Here is a 19,194-nt window from a genome sequence, read left to right on the forward strand (position 1 = left end):
GACATGACTATGCTCCACCCTGTGTGCATACAGAAGGGGGGCAGAGACAAGAGTGGGGCCTGGAGGAAGGGATAGAGCAGCTGCTGCAGTTAGGGCTGCCAACCCTCCAAGATTTGTCCTGGAGTCTCCAGAAATGAAAGATTGTCCTGTGGTGAAACCTCCAGGAATACGTCCAACCAAAACTGGCAACCTCAGTTGCAGTATGTGGGATCAGGCTGGCCATTAGGGAGCAAGTATGACTCACAGTCCTGCGTTCCAGCCACCACAGGCTCCCGTGGAGACGCCCAGCCTGGGAGAGGAGCAGGTGCATGCCAACCAGCTGCCAGGGAAGCGTGGGAGACAGCACAGGACAATAGCACCTGGGCAGAGGCTAGAGGGAGCGCACAGGGCACCAGCCACCGATGTGGGTGATGGGATAGAGCTCTGGCACCAGGGTGGGGGCAGGGTGTTGGGGGAGGGGGGTATGCAAAGTGCACTTGCTTCCTTCCCACCCCATCTCAGTAGCTCTCCACACCCATTCACAGGGAGCTTCTCCCCTCCCCATGCTGTAATTTAATCCCTAGAGTGTAGCACAGTGATAGGGTCATTAGAAATGAATGCATGAAGTGACTGAGCAATCTGCATATGAAAGCTAAATACTGCCAAGTTTGGCTTGATTTCTGGTAGATCCGCTAATAAAATGAACAGGGTGTGATGGGGAAATTTTGTTCAACTGTGGCACAGACTTATTTTTTAATTTTACCTCAAGCACTGACTTCAGTATTTTAATGTTTGTTTCTTTTCTTACCCTCTGATTTCCTTCCCCTCCCGCTTAACTGCTTAGTAGGAAAACGTAATCTTTACTCTGTTCCTACTAAGTTTAATAACAGTATAGTGACATCTTAGGGGTTCCAGAAACGGTTTTCTGATAAACTTGTGTTAAGGGATCTTGTCAGTTGGCTTTTAATAAAAGAAAAAAGTTTTCTAATGTTCTTACCTCACTATTTCACATTCAATGTGCACGCTCCTATAGCTATCCAGTTCTGGCCTTTTTAAAATGCCAAGTGCAAAACCTTGCTAGAAAATTGCATTGATTTGCAGAAATCGGAAAAGGAAACTTCCTCTGTTTTCTGTGTGCTCTCAACAAAGCCTCTCCCACTTATACTGGTTGAGAGTTTGCTAGAACTGGACTTCAAGCTGTGTGGGTTTCTCCACTCCCTGCATCCAAAGGAAAAATGTCTATGGTTCAATGCTTCTATTCAATTTCAGTGGTGGAGCTGAAACTTCTGCACCAGAGTGGGCCCCGGCCCCACCCCCACCCCTGCACCCTGCCGAGAATTATCAGTACGTAGCAACCCGAACAAACTAATCATGCTTCAAAGAAGCAATCTGCATGCTGAAGTGCAAAAGTCTCTGCTGTTCTTGTGGTCGTTATTATGTATTTGTATTCTCCTAGTCCCGAGGAGCCCTAGACCAAAATCCTGTTGTGCTCGGTGCTGTACAAATGCAAAACAAAAGGACAGTCCCTGCCACAAACAGATTACAATCTAAGTAAAAGACAAAAGACCCATGAGGGAGTATCAGGAAACAATGGGATACTGTTGGTCAGCATGACAGAGAGTGGACTCTGCACACAAGCAACCTAGTAGCGTGTTGTAGGCTCATCCCAATGATACACTGGGGATTGTCATGAATAATTTCCAGAGCACACTAGTGCTTCGGTCTAGAGGTTTTGGTGATGCAAAGTGGCCATGAGCTCACTTCAAGTGCAGTGAATGTTGATCACTAAGGGAGGTATGGCTGCTGCCTTTTGTTCTGGACTCAGGTTGTGGGATGGGGGTATATGTGGAGGTTTGTGTCTACACAAAGCCCAGTAACTTGGGCTTTATGTGGGCAAGGTGAATTTCAACTGAAGTTCTCCTATGGATGATTTCTAGAGTAGATGTAGCATGAGACGGTGTGCATCTTAGTGCAGGCCTCTTAATTAAGATAGAAATTCCAGTAATAATTCATTTCTCATAGATTGTATGCCAAAGTTCTTCAAGATCCATTTCTTTATTGTGTAGGGTTTTTCAAAAAAACTCTCCCACCCCACCCCTTCCTCTCATCATTCCCTAGTGCTGAATCTGAAGAAGTACATAATTATGAAGAAACCATGTCATATGTGAAACAATCTGGGAACTCTCTAACCTCGTTTGCCATTCAGGATATTGCTGACTGTGAGTCTGTTAAGCCAATTAATATAGGTATAGTATGTGGGGTGTAACTACTTTTTAAAGAAATGGCATTGTTCCTCCTAATCTGTTAGAAGCTCTGTTGCATGTCTGAGTTACCCTTTTTCACAAAAATGCCCCGTTTGTGACTAAAGGGGAATATTCCTGCTTTACAGCCTAACCTCACCTCTCCTCTTTGCCACTAGAAGGAAACAGACGTGTGTGTGAGACTGAAAATGTGTGTGATGGAGTTATAGGATCACGATGGGGGGGAGGGGGCTGAAGTAGAACGGCAATGGAAAAAGTCACTTGACTGTCGAGGAGGGGACAAAGGAGGAGACGTTAACTTGGCAGACTTTAGCCTCCTTTTTGTTTTGTTTGTGTTTTTTTTTGGGGGGGGGGAGGTGCTACTTCCAATGCATGGAACTCTTCCATCCCCTTATGACTTATGCCACCTTCATTACCCTCTTCTCCCCCCCCCCCCAGCCTTTGCCTTGTTTGTTCTGTCAAGTTTATTCTTGTGCTGCTTTTTTTTTTTTTTTCCTTGTTCCCCTTCCTGGTGGCTCTTCCTCCCTGTTTCTCCTTGACCGAATACAACTTATTTGCTCAGGGTTGTGTTTGGGACAGGCCAATTCTTGTACTTGATCCAAGGGGCGTGAAAAGATTAAGCTGACAGCGTGTGAACCAGTCCTCATTCAGGGAACTGACCATTGGGCCCTGCAAAAGTGGGTGTTTTCCCCCATGTAGCCTAGAGTACCCTTGGCTGAATATGTGGGCTAGTCTTCTTTATAGCCACAGTTCCCTTTTTAATGCCACTGAACTACAGCCTGTGAAACTGTGGAAGATTGTATCTCCAGAACATGCTAAAATGCAGTAATGGTTTATAAATCTTTATTCTAGTATCGAGCACGGGAATCCGAGAACACGAAAAGGTAGGTCATCTTCTGCAACCCTCACCTGACATTATAGATAAATCTATAAGACATGCTGGTGCTATGTTTTGATGCCTTGGAAACTTGTGACTATTGTATCCTTCACATAATGGGCTGTTCTGTGGGGCTCTGGAGACTTATGTACCCATCCTGTGGGATCTATGGAACCAATTTCCTTAGCTCTCTTTGAAAACCCTAGCCTCACGCTTCTGATGTTTAAAGAAATAGTGATACAATCTGAATTTAACAGCGTGTTTTATATCAAACAGGTCTTGAGTAAGTCTCTGAGAGCTTTAAAATTCCATAAGGGAGATGCCTGTGTAAACCTCTGTCAAAGATAGGAATGTGCTGGTAATTCTCTACTCAAAGGCTTGATGGCAAAAACTGTGTTCATGCTTCCTCGCCACAGCGACATATTTAGCCAGCGTCTGATGGGTATGGAAGAAAATAATTGAACTGGTGTCAGAAAATATCCCTTAAGGGTGTGACTTCTGGTTCTGTCACACATGAAGGGAAATCAGATGGGGCCATCGCCTCTGAAATTCTTAAATCCGATTCCAAGAGGGCAAAAGACTTGAAACATGAGGATATTTCCTGGACACATTGATCACTTTTCAGTTCAGAGCTAAAATTTGAAACTGGACCTCACTCAATAAAGCAAATAAGCACTTTTTTTTTTTTAAACTCTCAAGTGGCTTATCTATAATGCAGTAGAGAGGAGTTTTGGCTTTCTTTATTTCTAATGGTCAAAAAAGCAAATTGTATTTAGAAATATTTTGCGAAACAAAACTAATATTTAAAAGATTAGGCCCAATCTTGCAAGCACCTCAGCACATGCTTGATTTTACTCCCATGAGTAATTTCATTGACTCTTTTTTCTTTCTTTCTTTTGTTACTCAGGTCAATATGCACATCTTTTTCAGAAACTGCTTTTATGCTAGAAAAGAAGGGAAAGATCCTGCTTTTATGCTAATCATAAAACTCATGCTTAAATGCGGGCTACTACGTGGGTTAATGTTGCTTGTACAGAGAAACACTTTAAAATATCAAATATTGAGTGGCATTGTGTAAAGCTTGACTTCTTGCCGAACAAGGCATAATAAGTGAAGGTGTTTTACTTTCTTTTTCAATAGAAGCAGAAAACTTTTCTGTTTGCCTCATCCAGGTAACTTCTTCATTTATTTGAATCACTTTTTATTTCTGCTCCTCTAAACAGGTTTAGGAAAGGCAAATTACCTTTTTAACTCTGTAATAGAGCTGGGTAAATAACCTGTAAGGTATTCACAGAATATTTTATTTGAGAAATACAGTGAAATTCCACAAACACACTTGTGAATACAATTGCATTTTCTGGCAGCGTTCAAGGTTTCAAACTTCATTTTTGTTTTGCAGTGGAACAAAAGCAAAACCTCTCAAACGATTTTGCAAAAAGCTGAATTGTCAAAATGTCCTTTTCCTCTCCCCCGGGAAATGTGAACTTTTTAATGTGGGAACGGGAAAGAGACTGACACTCTAGCCTAGGAGACCCAGGTTCAAGTGTGTGATCTGGGATGACAAAACTCTGCTCTCAGTCAGGCACTTTAGGAAGTCTCCCATCACTCTCTAGAAGTCACCAGAGAGCCCTGAACCCAGATCCAAAACAACTTGAAATGAATTTTTCATCCAAACTGATGTCTCCACAAAACATTTCAATTTCATTTAATTGAAAATATTCCAACCGGCTCTACTTAAGAATTATTTGTCCAGCTCTTCAACTAGATGTGATGAAGGAAAAAGGCAACTTTGAAGTTCACCCTGGATTATTGTAAGAGTAAAAATAAATACTTCAAATGCTGTAGTAAATGTAATTTATTGTAGCTTGGTAACCTGCTTGCTTTAATGGAGATTGCCGTAGCATGTGATAAATTGGATTATTTTTGTTAAATGTGTGCCTGAGGGGAAAAAAGCAATTTGGGAATAGAATGAGGAGAGACATTGCATCACCAAAGTGGCTTGGGTGTTCAGAGGGACACCAAAATGATTTCACAAGTAAACATACATGAAAGTGGGCTTTGGGATTATGTAGTAGGATGGGAGGGCAACTGTAGAGGAGAATGTGGAAGGGATGGTGTAGTCCTGGAGAGTTCTGATGGAGTCAGGAACCAAAGAGGGAGACGGAGACTGTATGAGGGAGAGCTAAGCTGTGCCAAATCGGAGTGTGTGAGGGACACTGAAACAGAAACACATGTCAGAATTGGTTCACCCATCCTCATATATGTCTGATATAGTGCTGGGAATTAAACATAAAGTGAACCAGTCAAGCTGACTAGATAAATATGGGACAGGTGATAGGAGTTGTGGTCTTGATAACCCAGAAGGTCATTGGCTATGGACTGCCTCATCTTTCTCTCATCAACCCGTACTTTTTTTTTTAGTTGGCAAGACTTTTTTCTGTAAAGCTGGACCAGGGTCAGCCACATGAAACCACCCAGGCGAGATCGTCCGCAATGGATCTAGTCTATGGGCTTTCCATTATCAAAGAGTCCATTCCTCCTGGCTTGCTGTCATTCAAATTGTGAATAGTGCTTTGAAAATTATTGCTCTGGGTTACCATCTGCTCTGTCTGCATGTTGGAGCTGACTCAGATTTTAGCGCTGGCATTATGGAATATAATACTGTCTACACAATACAGCCTCATCTCTCTCCTAACAAGTAGAGTAGGGGGGAGATGCTATGTAGTAACACATCTATCGTAGCCTGGGCTTGTGTAAGTATCTTCTAATATTTCAGCACTGAAAGAGTCACAGAGGATGAAAAAAAGGAAAAATTGAAATGGGATCTTGGTAGAGAGAGGCAACAGCAAATGAATAAAGCATCCAAGGTAATATGTCATTGAGGTGCCCCTTATATATTTAGGTGCAGTGTTGGGGTGGACAATGAGGGACTAGGGTATGATGCAGTTTTGTTTTTAAAGCACAGTGAAACTAACTCTTGGCCCAGGGATTGGAAGCAGTCTTTAGTCTCCCAAATGAGGATAGATGATGGAATTTTAAATCCTTTGTTTTCTCCCTTCAGTGATGATAAATGTTTAGTAATATGACCGATACTATTTCTGTTTCTGAGTTGCATATAATCTATTATACCTCTGTTCTATATAGTGGGTTACTAGTTGAGCTATGTTTTTTCATGTTGCTTGTAAATTATGAATCTGATTCAAGCACTGCACTAACCACATCTACATTTCTCTCATTAGATTAGTGGTGGTGAGGACATGCTACATAAATCACAAATACATCAAGGCAATGAAGGTAGGAAGAACAAGCTACAGGCTAAGCAGGGAGATACAACTGACATCATCCAAACTGGGAAATGGCTGGCAAAAGATGGAGTAGAACATTGTGAGTATCACATTGCCTTTGTTTTATTGTACTCTTTCTTCAAACTTCTGTTCACTTTTTTTTTTATTACCTAAAATATTTCAGGCCTTGTCTGCATGAGAAAGTCACACTGGTCTAACTTACCGTGTAATTTTAAACCAGTTAAGTTACAGTAGCACAGAATGCTGCATGGACACTAATACTTCTGTAGTTTAAGACTATCTGTTCAAATTAGATTGTCCTGACTTGGGAGTGTTGAACAGAGTTGTGCAAATAACTGATTTTTCAGCTCTCTGGAAGTTTTGGTTTGAGTTGAACGAAAACCAAAAATTTTCAGTGAATTAAAAGTAAGCAGAGAAAAATTTCATATCAAACCATGCATTTTTATGTTGGGCATTAAGTTAAAAGCGAAGGAAATGAAGGGCTAGACTGTCAAAACTGGAACTGGTGGTGTCCCCTTTCTATGGAGTGACCAGGGCACTAACCTGGGATATGGAAACCTGGGTCTGAATCCCCACTCTGGAGCTGGCACTTGAAGTCAGGTCTCCAACGTACCAGGTAAGTGGCCTAAGCATCACACAAGGATGTTCTGAGGTGGGACTCTGTCTGTCGTGTTGAAGCCGTTCTACTTTGTCCAGAGTCCTTGAATAGTCATTGGGGAAGAGAGTAAGAATGATGCTATAGGCTGTTGGTTAGGGCACTCAGCTGGAAGGGAGAAGAGCTGAGTTCAAGATCCTACTCCAGAGCATGGATTCAAATGTGGGTCTCCCACATCCCGGGTGAGCGCCCAAACCGCAAGGTTACTGGGCGTAAGGGGGATGGCTTCATTACTACCACCTCCTCTGGGTTTTGTGAATGGCACCAAAGTCCCCTTGTGAATCTAGGGTAAGCTTTTTTTGGTTGAAACTATTTATTTGGCAAATTCATCACAAACTTAGGCCAAATAGCTTCAATTGACCACATATACAAATAATTTTTTTTGTTTGTTTTTCGTTTGCCAATTTCCACCCCCCACCCCTTGCTGGCATGATTAGTTCTAATGAGACTACAAAATTTAAAGAATGAGCCCTTATTTTCTTCATTATGGTGCAGACCCAAAGTGCTAGTACGTTGTTTGGGCTTCTGTTATCATCTTAAGCTATACAGTTGCCAGACGCACTCCACTTTAGTTTGTAGTGAATGGGGAACATACTTCTTCTTTTTCAACTTATTCTGTAGCTTCCAAGTGTAAATTGGCTTTCCCTGTAAGTAATTTATTTCAATTCATTCCTGACAGCGATGTTATTTTTAAACCATGCTGCTTAACTTTGCTGCTATTGACAGAGACTGTTCAGGATTGAGCTGTAGATTATGACGGATCTCTTGAATGGCTGGAGGTAATTTTGGGTGGAGTTTTTAGTATTGTTCAAGGTTGACCTATCTCTGCTCCCATTGATGTAAATAGGAGCAGAGTGCGGCCAATGCTAGGTGCTTTTGAAAAATCAGAGAGACCAAAAGTGAGAAGTTAATTTTGCTCTGAAGCATTATGATGAAATTCATAATATGGGCAGAAATGTCAGTGTTGCATATTTCTGGTGTGGCAGCTGAGCATGGAGGCATCCATTTAAAAATACTAGTTGCTTTTGGCTCTGTCTCTTAAGTTTCTTAATCCAACCTGTTTTTTTTCCTTCAAACTCCTTCAAGACCTAACTAGGCTTGGCAAGCTGGTCAACTGATCACTTACATTATTTGATCACTGTCAAATATTAATACATTCTAGCAAGGACGTCCTGATGGCAGTGGCAGCCTATCTTTTGACTTGCATCATGGTGCCCGTCTTCTTACAACAAAACCAAACCAAAAAACCCCATAACTCCATTTAATTGTTTCATATTTTTCTGAGTTACTGAACTGGAGTTGTATTAACTTTTGTTTTGAAATTAGGCATAAGTATCTCTCGAAGGCTAAGCCTATTGGAGAACATAAAGTCTTAGTGGTTTTTTTGTTGTTGTTGTTCTAATAAATTAGTGCTTTAAAATGTTTGACCAGTATTTAAGGCTGTAAGAAAATCATGGGCCATAACTCTGAACACACATCGCAGGGTGGTTGTTGGGTTGTGTTTTTTTTTTTTGTTGTTTTTTTTTAACAGTTGCCACAAATTTGAGGGGTGTTGGCACTGCAAGCTTGTGTGCCAGATTGTAATACCATTCCCTCAAATTTGGCCTAGCTTCTCTCCATCATGACAGAGGCAGCTGAGCCAAATTTGGGTGATCGGGGTTGGGGGTTACAAATCGGTGAATGAGGTAGCAACAGCACTCAAATTTGGGTCGTCGGGGTGGGGGTGTTTCCCCCTATTTGTGAGGTAGCAACGGTACTCCAATTTGTATGGCTACCTCTTGGTCTCGCTTGCCTTCAAGAGCTATTGGGACATATCTGAGCTGTTGCCCTGCTTAGAAGGCAGGCTGCGTGCCTTGGAAGAAGGTGCTGAAGTGTATGGGTGGGTGAGCACCCAGGGGTGGTGAATCTATTTTAAAAGCAAGTATATAAAGGCAACCTGTTTTTGTTTTTCAAATGGGTTGTGCACTGAGCACACCAAAACCTCGGCTTCAACAAACGGTGGCTGCAACTTTTGAACCAGAAAAAATCCATACTTTTGTACAGCCTTACATATACTTGTAAATTTACCAATAATTTTTGGACTGGTCAAATGCACAACTTTAGACCTAACATTGTTGGAGGAGTGTCTGTTGAGCTGGTGTCTATATTTTTACTTAACTGAAACAGTTCACGCACTTAATTGTCCTAGTTCTCAGTGTAATAGACATCAGCTAAAATCACAAATGAGACTTTTTTTTTATTTTTTTTTCTTCTACCATGATTTGCAGGTATATTCCCCAGGCTTAAGTAATCTATCAATCCTTACTCTCTAAACCATATCAACCACTCCAAAGATCCTAACAATTCAATCTCTTCATTTATTTCAGTAAATGCTCATCTTATTTTATTTTTTTAAATCCTATTTTGGTTCTTGCAGTTGAAAAATTTCACAGTTGAGGGCTTCAGGTACTGAGCAAACTGGTAAATCTCTAAAATAAGTCTTTAAGACTCTTTTTTTTTTTTTTTGCTTTTCTTGCAAAGCAGCTTAGAGCAATCAAAGACCCTCTTAACTCCTAGATCTAAGGAAGTTTGGCTTCCTCTGCAACTGACATATTTATTGGTTTCAGAGTAACAGCCGTGTTAGTCTGTATTCGCAAAAAGAAAAGGAGGACTTGTGGCACCTTAGAGACTAACCAATTTATTAGAGCATAGCTTGAAGTGAGCTGTAGCTCACGAAAGCTTATGCTCTAATAAATTGGTTAGTCTCTAAGGTGCCACAAGTCCTCCTTTTCTTTTTGACATATTTATTGTGACACCAACATGAGTCATCAAAGATGATCATCCTTGACCTGATAGTAGGCGATCAGAAGAGCTTCTAAGGCAAGATGCTGTTTCATTTTCAGCTCGCTATGTGTGCGTGGGTGCCCTGAAAGCAGATGAAGACATGGTGGCTTTAAGCCAAAGGATTCTGAAGCCAATGCAGACATCAGAGGATGTGTATGATGATGTAGAAGATATAAAGCATGCTGTGTGAGTACATGCTAACGACTGGGTTTTGAGATGTCTTCTAAAACCTGCAATCTAGTAAACTGATATATCAAACTGTCTTGATACTTCATTTTCCAGGAATCAAGCCTCTGACACCTTTAGCTCGTTCACTTCAGATAGCTGTAAGTATGGCAAAGTTGGGAAGTTTGAACTTGGGGATCATTCATTACGTTGAGGCATACCTCCATTTAAAAGGGTGCCTCTTGTGCCTGGAGTGGAGCTCACCCCAGAAAAGAGTTGCATATGGCCCTATGCTGCACTTGAATCTCACACTACAGTCCAGTCCTCTGCTACGTTTCCAGTCAGCCCAGGAAAGTGAGCAGGGCACTGGGATCTCTGCCAAGACAATGAGGAAAGAATTCTTCCTTTACCCCTAAGCTGTGCATTGCAGCTGCTACTGCAGCCTAACTGCAGGAGTAGACTCTGTGACTTTAGCATTCTATAGCGGTGGTGATCCTGGATCTAACCCTTAAATAGCTCTGCAGTGCTTTGAGAGTGGCCTCTCCAAAACCTGCCCATATTCCTTTCTTTTCTTCCTCCTCCTCCTCTTCCTCCCCCAGCCCGGAATTGCACTGGTTTCCTCTCCATGTGGAAACCTCCATGCCCATGGAACCAGGGACAGGATTTTCCACCAATATATTGTTGAAGCTTCACTTGGCCATATGGATCTGCTATAATGAATTTCACCCGTAAGCGCCTGTCTGTATCCATTTTAAGCAATTGTAGTTAAAGTTGTCACATCCATATTACTGGGAGACAAAATCACAAATACCATCGTTAAACCTACCACTTTTCTGGTGGTGTGATAGATTTTTTTTCTTAGTGGGATTCCTAGTGTGATGTGACGGCAATCTCATGTTAGTCAAATATTATCCTAATAATGTCATTCATTGGATGAATTTTGATATCTTAATAAATCTACCCCTGCAGCTCATATGCAAGATTTGTTTAAGCCTTAGACTGCACAGTTTTAGCCACCTGATTGTAATACATTTTCTAACCACTAGAGCACTAACACTTTAAAAAGAAAACAAGTTTACAAAGAACGGCGTGTGCACTGTGTTGAACTTTCCACTGTTAGCTCATGTATAAATACAATGAGTGTTCTTAGATTCTTTTATTGATCAGCACCACTCCAATGCGGAGCGTTCAGCAATGTGGCAAGCTTCCATCTGGGAATAAAGAGTCTCTTGTGAATGTTTGTTGCACTTTATGCTACAAGCTAGGGGGTCTGATTCCCAGCTTGCATAGACAGCAGGGTTCTGGTAGTCTGGTAGCTACCTGGTGCTGCGGCAGCCACACTTCTGTGTTTAGTATGCTAGCTGAGATGTGCGCTAGTGTGACTATTTACACGTGAGCTGGGGATCCCCACCGCTAGCTCATAGTGTAGCCATAGCCTAGTTAGTGCTAAGTGGTTCTCCTGTTCCAGAGCCGTTTGTTCTGTTTAGCAGACCTTGAAGATTGTTACCATTGAATGATTTGTGAATACATCTGTCTTGTTTTTAAGTTTCAGAAGACAAGTATGACGAAATATATGAAGATATTCATAATGGGGATTATAATCCAATCAAACTGGAGTGAGTTGCCATTTGTATGCCTTCAAGCAGCTGAATGCACTTCTATGTACTGTGCCTGTTGGCTATTGGATATAAGTACATGTTTTACAACTGTAGAAGGGATATTGATTTTTGTTGTTTGACATTAGCTGACATTTACTAACTGCATTTCCAATCATTCGCTCAGTAAGATCACTCTGTGTGTGGAATGAGACTTCATACACCTTTCCACAGTGTAGCTGACTCAGCCCTTGACTATAGCAAATGGTGAGGCATTGCTCCACAAAACTGCTTAAAAGGTGCACCTGATGTCTGGTTTTTATACAGCAGAATGTGGAGTTATTTATCTTGTGCATAGTGCTCCTTTATGGACGTGAGGAGTAATTGCACCTGGGTTTAAACCTAACTTATATCTTTCGTGTGGAGAAAATATGGGAAGTTTGAAACCTAGAGGATTGGGAGAGAGGGAATAGCAATGCTCTTTGGTGCCTCTAGGTGCACCTTTAATTTAAACAAGACCATGGTCCATTGTGCTAAATGCCATACATGCACAGCCAGTCCCTTGTCTAAATAGATACTAAATAGTAGGAGAAATGAAGTTTCCTTATCCTCCCGTTGCAGATGGGGAAATGGAGAAATAGATTGTGACTTGGACAAAGAAGTTTACAGCAGAGCTGGGCATTGAAACTTAATATCCTGAGTCTTAGTTCAGTGCCGTAACCACAAGGCCATCCTTTTAGATAGTCTTCCTGCCAGTACAGCGTGCAGCCAGTGCTCAAGGAATTGTGCTCGCTGTATTTAGTACTTACTTATCGAGTACCTTCTATCTTGGTTCTTCTTAAACACCTCAGTATACATCCACTATGGGAAATAAGTTTTGCAACACCCCTGTGCCATAAGCAAGTACAGTTCCCCCTTTTGTAGACATAAAGAGAATTTGTCTTGCCCAAGGCCATACACGACAGAGATGTGTGGTGGAGCCTGGAAAGAAAGAGGTGGTTTGACTCCCAGGCTTGGCCTTAACCACAAGACTGTCCTTCCATCTGTAATGTCTACCAGGAACTGGACCCAGCAAAGCACTGTTCCTTTTATCCGAGATTTGGAGTTCCACGAAAACACTCAATTTCTGAATGTGGTAGGGGAGGAAACTGACTTTTTTTTCATTAGTAACTAACTGGCTTTGAAAAATCCCATGTGTGAACTAAAACCAATGCAAGAGGGAATTTAGATTGAAGGCCCCAGTCCAGCAAAGCACTTAAGCTTAACTCTAAGCATGTGAGTAGTCCCCAGTGAGTTAAGCACATGCTTAAGTGCTTTGCTGGACTGGGGCCTAAGTACTTCTTAAGGTGCAGTCCCTGCTTTCTGAATAGAGGATAATCTCTAGCACTGCCAATATGGCAACTTTTGTGGGCATTCAGCATTAAGTCTCACGCTTTTTTTTTTTTTTTTTTTTTCCTTCCCAATGTATTTTCTTCGTACCTAGTTCAGATAGAAAAGAAAAACTAAAGCAACTTGGGAAGTTTTTCAAGAAAGACATAACTAAATTGAAGAATGCCAAGATGAAGGAAAACCGCCGGTAAGAAATGTTGCCTAAACAGCTCCTGCTGGGTTCATGTTTGGAAACTATCACTTTTTCTTTTTGTAGTTCTGGACATAGCTTGTTTGGCAAATCTGCCTAAAAAGTCATTTATGATGACCAGCTGTTCCATAGGAATTTCCATAATGGATCACGCCTAGGGTGCATCTGGTCCAGTATCTTGTCTCTCACAATGGACAGCACCAAACACTTCAGAAAAAAGTGCAAGATACCCTGAATATATCAATTATGGAATAATCTGCAAGTTTCTTCCTAAATCATAGGTTGGATAATGTCTTGAAGCATGAGGACGCTTATGTCCTTCCAAACTGCTAATTGGCTTGGGTTGTGGTGGTGGTCCAGTAATCAAAACAAGTTGAACGTATGTAAATCAGTGAAGAGGAAAAATTAATTGATTTAATATTTTCCTTTTCCAGTTGATGGGCAAAAACCTTCTTAAATTCAAGTTCATAAAGAGGGGGAAAAAATCTTGTGTTGTAAGTGTATTATTTAGCACCCTTAAAGAATCCAAAGATAATGCTTTCCATTAGGGGTATGTGACTAGTACATCCATTCTGTTAATCTATGACTTTTAAATTGTTCTTAAGGCAGCTGTTTTACTCATGAGATATTTGGTTCCTTTCTTGAGTAATGAAAGTAGGAATCTGACTCCCCCCCCCCTCCCCAAAAATCACTGGGCCTGATTCTGATCCAAATTTACAATGGTATAACTGCAGGGAAGTTACTCTGGATTTCCATCAGTGGGAGGTCAGAACAAGGTTCTGTTAGTCTGATCCATCATTCTTAGGAGCAGCAATATCAATGGCTTTTCCCCCACTTTTTGCCTTGAGAGACAGAATTAAACCCTAATCATTGGGGCAGAGGCGGAGGACGGCAGAGTAGAAATTTTGAAGTCCGTGGAAAGCCTCCCATCTACTTCATGGATTAGTCTGGCATAAAAACCCACTGATCTCAACCAACTCCTTTATTTTTAAAATGACTTACCTGAACCACATTCTGTGGAGAGCTAAGTAAAGCTCTGACTTCCTCTCTCTGCACTGCTGATGAAACCTTGAAAAACGTTGCATGTCTGTAGGAGACAGACACAGCAATATGGTATTAGCAACGCAGAGACCTGTGTGTACTTGTGTCACCTGTAGGTTGGGAAAGGTGGTACCTTAGAGGAGAAGATTTGCCTTTCACATTCACGCTGGCAATAGTATCTGATCAGAAAGAGGAGACCATTCAGTCTCTGGTATAACAAGTTAATGACACATGAAGGAATATTGTCTACCTTTTTCTAGTACTCTTTCGAGTCCTGTTGGCTTCATATTCAAGATGCTGGCTTGTGTCAGTTTCTCACTTCATGAATGCATGATGGTTGGCTGCAGAACATAAGGTCTCTTGACCCCTCTCTGCAAAACGCCTACTGTCAGATGAAGCAGGTGCACTATGGTGCCATACTCTTTTGGTCCTGAGAATGTCTGGTGGGATTTTTTTTCTGGCTTTAAAGGAATATAGCTGTGTTTTGGGAATGTGTAGTGGGAGCTACAGTATGAAAGCTGTCTGTCATGTACACAACTTCTCTTAATATCCAGCACTTGAATTTAGGGAAAGCAGACCGCTTTTAGAAAGAGTTGGATAAGTGGCTGCAAGTTGACTGAACTCCGGCACTTGTGCAAAATATTATCTACACACACATGGACGTGAACTGATTTGTCTGCTTCATTTTCTAAAAAGAGAAGGTGTGGGTATTTAGTGGGCCTTTAACCACAGGTACAGTATGTGTCCTCTCTTCTTTTAGGTACTCATCCATCATTTTGGCGGTCTTGGGTTTTTTATTTCTGTAAAAAGCTCTGATGCTTGCCTCATTTCTTTAAATCCGTTCTCACTCTTTCCTCTGTTCCCTCACTCTTTAGCATCTCCTTGCTCCATACCTGCTAAATTATGATCATACTAATGATCTACCATATGTTGCGTAAACTTTCACACTATACCTTCTTGTATCACAGAAAAGAGTTCTGAACGCTGCTGTGGATCTTGTAATTAAGACCTAATAAGGAGGTCGTCATAAAACTCCATGTTAGCTTACAGACAGGTGCATGGCATGCTGCATTCATTGACCAGTATGGGAGAAATATTTGGCCAGTGTCAGCTCTTTCCTTTCTTCTATGTTCTGGCCTTTGAAAAGGCACTTTCAATTGTGGCGTCCCCATAATAACCATTTTAGACTGTGTGTCTGCCTCTTAGCTTTGGAGGTCTGAAAAATGTTCACACGTATGTTAGGGAGACACAGAATATAAAAGGACAGACTGACTCTTCAAAGATTTAATGGATCATTGGGACGAGGGGGCGTGAGAACATAATTTATTCTTAGACCTGTAGCATTCCAGAGCCTCAATGTAGAATCTTCCCTTGAGCCACCGGTACAGTTGCCATGCTGCTAAGATAGCTGTTTTAACATGTTTGTATGTAAATTAATTTTTTTTCCTCCATGTGTTTTCTCTCTCTCCCTACCGCCCCCTCCAGCATATTGTCCAGTTCAGTACCAAACTTAGGTAAGCTGTGTATGTGTGTGATTACATTGGAATGTGCCTGGAAGGGGTGGTATGGGTGTCTTGCCTCTTTTAAAATAGACTGTGTACTGTAACGCTCTAAAATTGGTATGTAGCAGTGTTAATTTTAAAGACTTAATATAGGTGTGCACTTTACTTGTGGTTTTGAGGTGGGGTATGGAGGCGAGGTTATTCTTGCGCAGATGTAAACTGATTCAGTAGCTGACTTGCTCAATAAAGCACTCCAGGATTCCTCTGACCGTTCTTGAGAATCTTTTGTGAAAGCCATTTCGGGTCGTGAAGGGGAAAAGGCCAGATTTGGATCTGGTACAAATGGGAATGATTCCAGTGGACTCAACTGGATTGCCTCCACTTTAACAGAGTCTGAATTGAGCCCTAGAATTTCATCCTCCTATCAGAACGAATGTACCATATTCCTCAGAATAATTTATAGGGCCTGACTGTGTCCCATGAGTAAATTGAGGCTAATTCCTTAGAAAGTCTGGTCCAGTGCTTAGGGCACAAACCTGGGACTTGAGACCTGGGTTCAAATTCCTGGCCTGTGTTATGTAGGAAGTTGGGATAGGTGATCATAATAGTCCTTTCTAGCATTAAAAAATATAGATTTTCTTTTTAAATGGCATTAAACTAGTTGAGAGCAGAATGAAATCCCAACTGTTACATCCCAAGAACTGTAAATTTCCAACCAGAGCAGTGCGCTCAGGCAAATGACTCTTTTAGAGATGTCTTTGGGTGTTTTTAATTTTCTCCCTAGCCACCGGTGCCTACTCATGGGGAAGTCTCCTTCCTTTTGCCTTGAGAATCCTTCATTGCTACAACATTTAGTTTCTTTGGATTGATAGCATTTCAGACAGGCGAGGTGCAGTCCCAGTTTTATTACAGTCAGTGGTTTCAAATACCGTACTCAGATGAATGTTTTCTGACTCACTGTTACGCTGAATGTTTTGATAACAGAGGTGGTGTCCCAAGGAAACATGGCATATGATGGCATTGATGTGGATCAAAAAGATGCAAAGTAAGTAACCCACTTTTACAAAAGAGGATGACTACTGTAATATTTCTCCAAAACAGGTTCTTATGCTGCAGGCAACATTCCTCCACAAATCTGTGGCATACTATGTTGGCCTTCAGAGAGACACTTTCACTGTACCTTTTTATAAGCTAAGCAAGGTAGGGTCAGTATTTATAGGAGTTCTCTAGGAAAAGCTCAGGTGCTCTAGGAAAGGATGTTTCTGAATTGGCAGGTGGCATCCTAAAAGTGTTGTAAGTGAACCCTAGCATAGTGCTGTCTTTTGGCTACAATGTAAAGTGAAGCCTTGTCTCCTTGTGGCTCATGAAACTATCCATAAGAGATGGGGATTTAATCCCCAATGTGCCCAGTCCAACTCTTGTGTAGCTGCATTTTGCCTTCTGCAAAAATGTCTCCCTGTAATCTTAACTAGATAGCATGTACTTCATTTCTTGCTCTTCAACTATTGAGCAGTATTGATGTAAACTGGTATAAGCAGCAAGGTTCCTGCATTAAGTGTTTGCGTTTCAGTGGTGTGTGAAATTCGATATCTCTTTAAATAAAAAATCCTTGTGCCGCCCTTCTGTTTGAAAAGGATTGTTATAAATATCCTCAATTGCTCCTTTTTTCCCCTAGAGAGAAGGACGACAAACACAAAAATTGGAAGCTAAAATTTCTGATGCCAAAAGATAAAGATCAAACAAGAAGCAGTGAAGATATAGAAAGGTAACGAAAGATCTTTTTTTCTATAATTGTATGTATTCTTCCCGATTAAGTACAAGGTTAATTTAAACTTTGAGAGAGAGCATTTTATTAGACTTTGATAACACTGAGAGAGTATCCTTTCACTTTGCAAAATTTCATGAAAACGGTCCACCAAAGTTTGCAGAAACTAGACTTGAAGGAAACGTATAACCTTGGTGTGTATGTGTGAGTGGGGAATTCTTCAAGGGCCTTCTTTCCCCAAAGTTTTATCCTGAAGTTTTGTAGCCTCTCTTCTCTCTAGTTGAGGTAGGACTATATCTACCTAATGCTGTGCAGTGTAGTGGAACAGCTCCTCAGCCTAAATACAACCTCTTTAAACAAGCATTTGAGACCAAAGTATCAGTGATTGGTCTGTGCTGGGAGAAAACACTGGCCAGAAGAACTACCTCTTTTTAGATGTCTCTAGGATGTGCATACAACATAGTCAGTGTCCACACAAGCACGTACCATGTGGCAAGCTGGGATTAGTCCTCCAGGGTGCTGCACAGTAACTGTCTGTGTAGATCCTGCTGAAACGCATTAAAAGTTCCCTAGTGCTCATTGATGTACGGATGCTTTAACCCACCATGTAAGATAAGGTGAGAGCTTTGGGTAAGCTTGAAAGCTTCTCTTTCTAACCAACAGAAGTTGACCAATAAAAGAAATTACCTCATGCACCTTGTCTCTCTAATATCCTGGGACCAACATGGCCACAATAACACTACATTCAGTAATGTTGGCTTTTCCTGCTGTGAAAACTTAAGCGAAATGCCCCAAACTTTCCAGTTTCACTTCAAATACAAACGTGTGCACAGCTCTAGATAGCAACTAATATTCTGGGACTTTTAAACAAGCATTGCTGACCGTTCACAGGTATCACCTAGCATGTTGACTAGCAGTCACTCTTATTCTGTTTCTACTGAGACTTGTGTAATGGCTGAAGGAAGAAATGCAATGTAACTAACATGAGATTTCCTCTGTTACGTGGACATAGAGATTTTAGGGGCTGAAAGTATCAATGAAGAATCTTGTTAATATGATCTTAAATGCTTAGTCTTTAAGAACTGCCTAATATTGGATCTTATTTCCTATTTTTTTTAACTGAATGGTGGAAAGTAGCTGAAGGTAAGTAACTTACAAGTGTGTCTTATTTTAGTTTTAGAATATTCTGATATCGTCATCACACTGTATGACCCTCCTTTCCAAATAATGGGGATCAACGCTTCTTGTACCTAGAGAAAATTAATCTCAAACAAGACTGACTTCAGTGGTACGAGATTTCACCCACAATTGGAGTTTTGCCAGTGGTTGCAATGGGGCTGGGATTTCACCCTGTGTTTAAAAGCTCAAAGGACATTTAATCCTATGCCACTGAAGTCTATAGAGAGCCCTTGCAAAAAAACTGAGCCCAAAATTCCCTCGTCTGAGTTAATAGAAGCATATAATATTAACTGGAGATTTACCACTGAATTTCAAAGGTAAACTTCATTGACTAAAACTTAATAATAAATGTGTTCTAGAATGGCTATTGAGGTGGAAAGGGTATACTCCTTTTTCCATAGTTTCCTATTTATTAATGATCCAGAATTGATCACTATTCTGGATTTCTTTTTCAAACCATCTTTAACA

General features: G+C 41.1%; 1 protein-coding gene across 3 annotated transcripts in view; it reads left to right on the forward strand.

The window, feature by feature from the left end:
- The window catches only part of FYB2 (FYN binding protein 2), a 68,685-nt gene that overhangs the window by 24,676 nt on the left and 24,815 nt on the right, over positions 1 to 19,194 (forward strand). For all 3 annotated transcript variants that reach the window (XR_012160472.1, XR_012160473.1, XM_073357582.1), the window contains exons 5-16: positions 2,098 to 2,198; positions 3,093 to 3,124; positions 4,258 to 4,289; positions 5,894 to 5,984; positions 6,357 to 6,501; positions 9,960 to 10,086; positions 10,183 to 10,226; positions 11,612 to 11,681; positions 13,144 to 13,236; positions 15,766 to 15,794; positions 16,767 to 16,827; positions 17,458 to 17,547. Coding sequence is in view for 1 of the 3 variants with exons in the window: in XM_073357582.1 (XP_073213683.1) it covers positions 2,098 to 2,198; positions 3,093 to 3,124; positions 4,258 to 4,289; positions 5,894 to 5,984; positions 6,357 to 6,501; positions 9,960 to 10,086; positions 10,183 to 10,226; positions 11,612 to 11,681; positions 13,144 to 13,236; positions 15,766 to 15,794; positions 16,767 to 16,827; positions 17,458 to 17,547 (915 nt within the window). In the remaining 2 variants the exon portion in view is untranslated. The remainder of the gene's footprint in view (positions 1 to 2,097; positions 2,199 to 3,092; positions 3,125 to 4,257; positions 4,290 to 5,893; positions 5,985 to 6,356; positions 6,502 to 9,959; positions 10,087 to 10,182; positions 10,227 to 11,611; positions 11,682 to 13,143; positions 13,237 to 15,765; positions 15,795 to 16,766; positions 16,828 to 17,457; positions 17,548 to 19,194) is intronic.

The sequence above is a fragment of the Lepidochelys kempii genome, chromosome 8 (genome assembly GCF_965140265.1).
Source record: "Lepidochelys kempii isolate rLepKem1 chromosome 8, rLepKem1.hap2, whole genome shotgun sequence".
Lineage (NCBI taxonomy): Eukaryota > Metazoa > Chordata > Testudines > Cheloniidae > Lepidochelys > Lepidochelys kempii.